Source organism: Hyperoodon ampullatus, assembly GCF_949752795.1.
Source record: "Hyperoodon ampullatus genome assembly, chromosome: 15".
NCBI lineage: Eukaryota > Metazoa > Chordata > Mammalia > Artiodactyla > Ziphiidae > Hyperoodon > Hyperoodon ampullatus.
Window position 1 is genome coordinate 29,351,722 of NC_136928.1, and position 1,772 is coordinate 29,353,493.

The window sequence follows — 1,772 nt, forward strand, 5'->3', positions numbered from 1 at the left end:
TGCAAGAGGGAGGAAATATGGGGATATATGTATATGTATAGCTGATTCACTTTGTTATAAAACAGAAACTAATACACCATTGTGAAGCAATTATACTCCAATAAAGTTGTAAAAAAAAAAAAAGAATAAATGTAAGCTCCTTTCCCTTAACCACTCAAAGGGGTCACTCAAGGTTGATGCAAAGGGGCTTCTCCAGTCTAGAAGCTGACGGGCCTCTGGTCCCTGCCTCCCCCTGCCTTCTCCAGCTGATGACAAACACCTGGATATCATAACATCCTCCTTGTCCTCATCTGTTATTCTGGGACACAGGCTGGGGAGGGTACCTGAGTAGGCCCCCTCTGACCCAGGCTGGCCTTTCTTGCAATGTGGGCTGGCAGGTGCCAGTCCCGATGACGAATGCAGGAGGGTGAGGTACTGATCCTGCTCGATGGACAGGATGCTGGCAGGAGGGTAGGAGGAGCGGGGCGGAGCGTCCAGAACAAAGGCAAATGGGGAGCCCTGGGGGCCCAGGCTAGACATCAAAAAGGCTCTGCAGAGTGAGCAGGCTACAGCAGCTCTCTGTCTCTGCACCCAGCAGTCTGTCAGACAACCCTCACCTGGTCCCTTCTGCCTGCCCATGGCGAATACCGAGCAACACTTTGCTTAGAGAGGCCTTGTTCTCCAGCGTGATTGCACCAACGCTGCTCTGGGGCTTTCTCTACCTGGTGTGGGTTGCTGCTGCAGTTCCAGAGGAAAGCAGAGGGATGGCCGGGAGTGGAGCCAGGAGCTGGGAGGGACGCCGGGAACATGCCTTTGTCCTGGAGCCTTTTGATGGAGCCAATGTGGCCCCGCACCTCTGGCTGTACCGCTTTGAGGTCATCAGTGACCTCAACAATTGGGACCACGCCACCAAGCTGAAGTTCCTGAAAGAGTCCCTGAGGGGAGACGCCCTGGAGGCCTACAGTGGACTCAGTCCTGAGGACCAGGGGGAATACAGGACTGTGAAAGAGATCCTCCTGAAGAACTCTGGGGGACCCGGGGCGGCCCACAGCTACCAGCCCAAGGAGATCCTCTTTGCTTACAGCATGGGTAAGGGCTACTACCTCAAGGGGAAAATTGGCGAAGTGCCCGTGAGTTTCCTGGTGGACTCTGGGGCCCAGGTCTCCGTGGTCCACCCACGCTTGTGGAAGAAAGTCACCGATGGCGACCTGGATGACCTGCGACCCTTTGAGAATGTGGTGAAAGTGGCCAACGGGGCTGAAATGAAGATCCTGGGTGTCTGGGATACAGTGATATCCCTGGGCAAGCTGAAGCTGGAGGCAGCTTTCCTAGTGGCCGACGCAAGTGCCGAAGACGCCATCATTGGGACCGACCTGCTCCAGGACCACAACGCCGTCCTGGACTTCGAGCATCGCACGTGCACACTGAAAGGGAAGACGTTCCGCCTTCTGCCTGTAGGAGGGTCCCTGGAAGAGGAGTTCGACCTGGAGCTCATAGAGGAGGAGCTCTACTCAGAGGAAGGGCGGCAGCAGCTCTCCTGTTGAGAAGCCCCCTTTGCCTCACCCCCCAGATATTGGCGGGAGGACCCACCACGGTGGAGGGGAAGGGCACATATCTTCAGGGGGTCACGCGGCTTGGCCAGCCCTCTTAAACCAACCCTCGCCCTGCTGCTCCTCCTCTGCAGGACCCTTAACCTGCCCCTGATCGGGGAGGCTTCCACGGGAAAAGCAACAGGTGAGGGAGAGCAGGCTGGCTTTCTTGGGGGGGAGACGGGTCCTCGTGGTTGTCAAGCT

At 56.7% G+C, this 1,772-nt stretch overlaps 1 protein-coding gene across 1 annotated transcript; it reads left to right on the plus strand.

Moving 5' to 3' along the window:
• Nucleotides 1-396: 396 nt before the first annotated feature.
• On the plus strand, nucleotides 397-1,523 carry ASPRV1 (aspartic peptidase retroviral like 1; the record flags this gene model as incomplete). The annotated part of the gene is given in 3 exon segments (XM_079721381.1): nucleotides 397-454; nucleotides 457-512; nucleotides 516-1,523. Coding segments are annotated over 3 exon segments (1,122 nt in total).
• Between the last annotated feature and the right edge of the window lie 249 nt (nucleotides 1,524-1,772).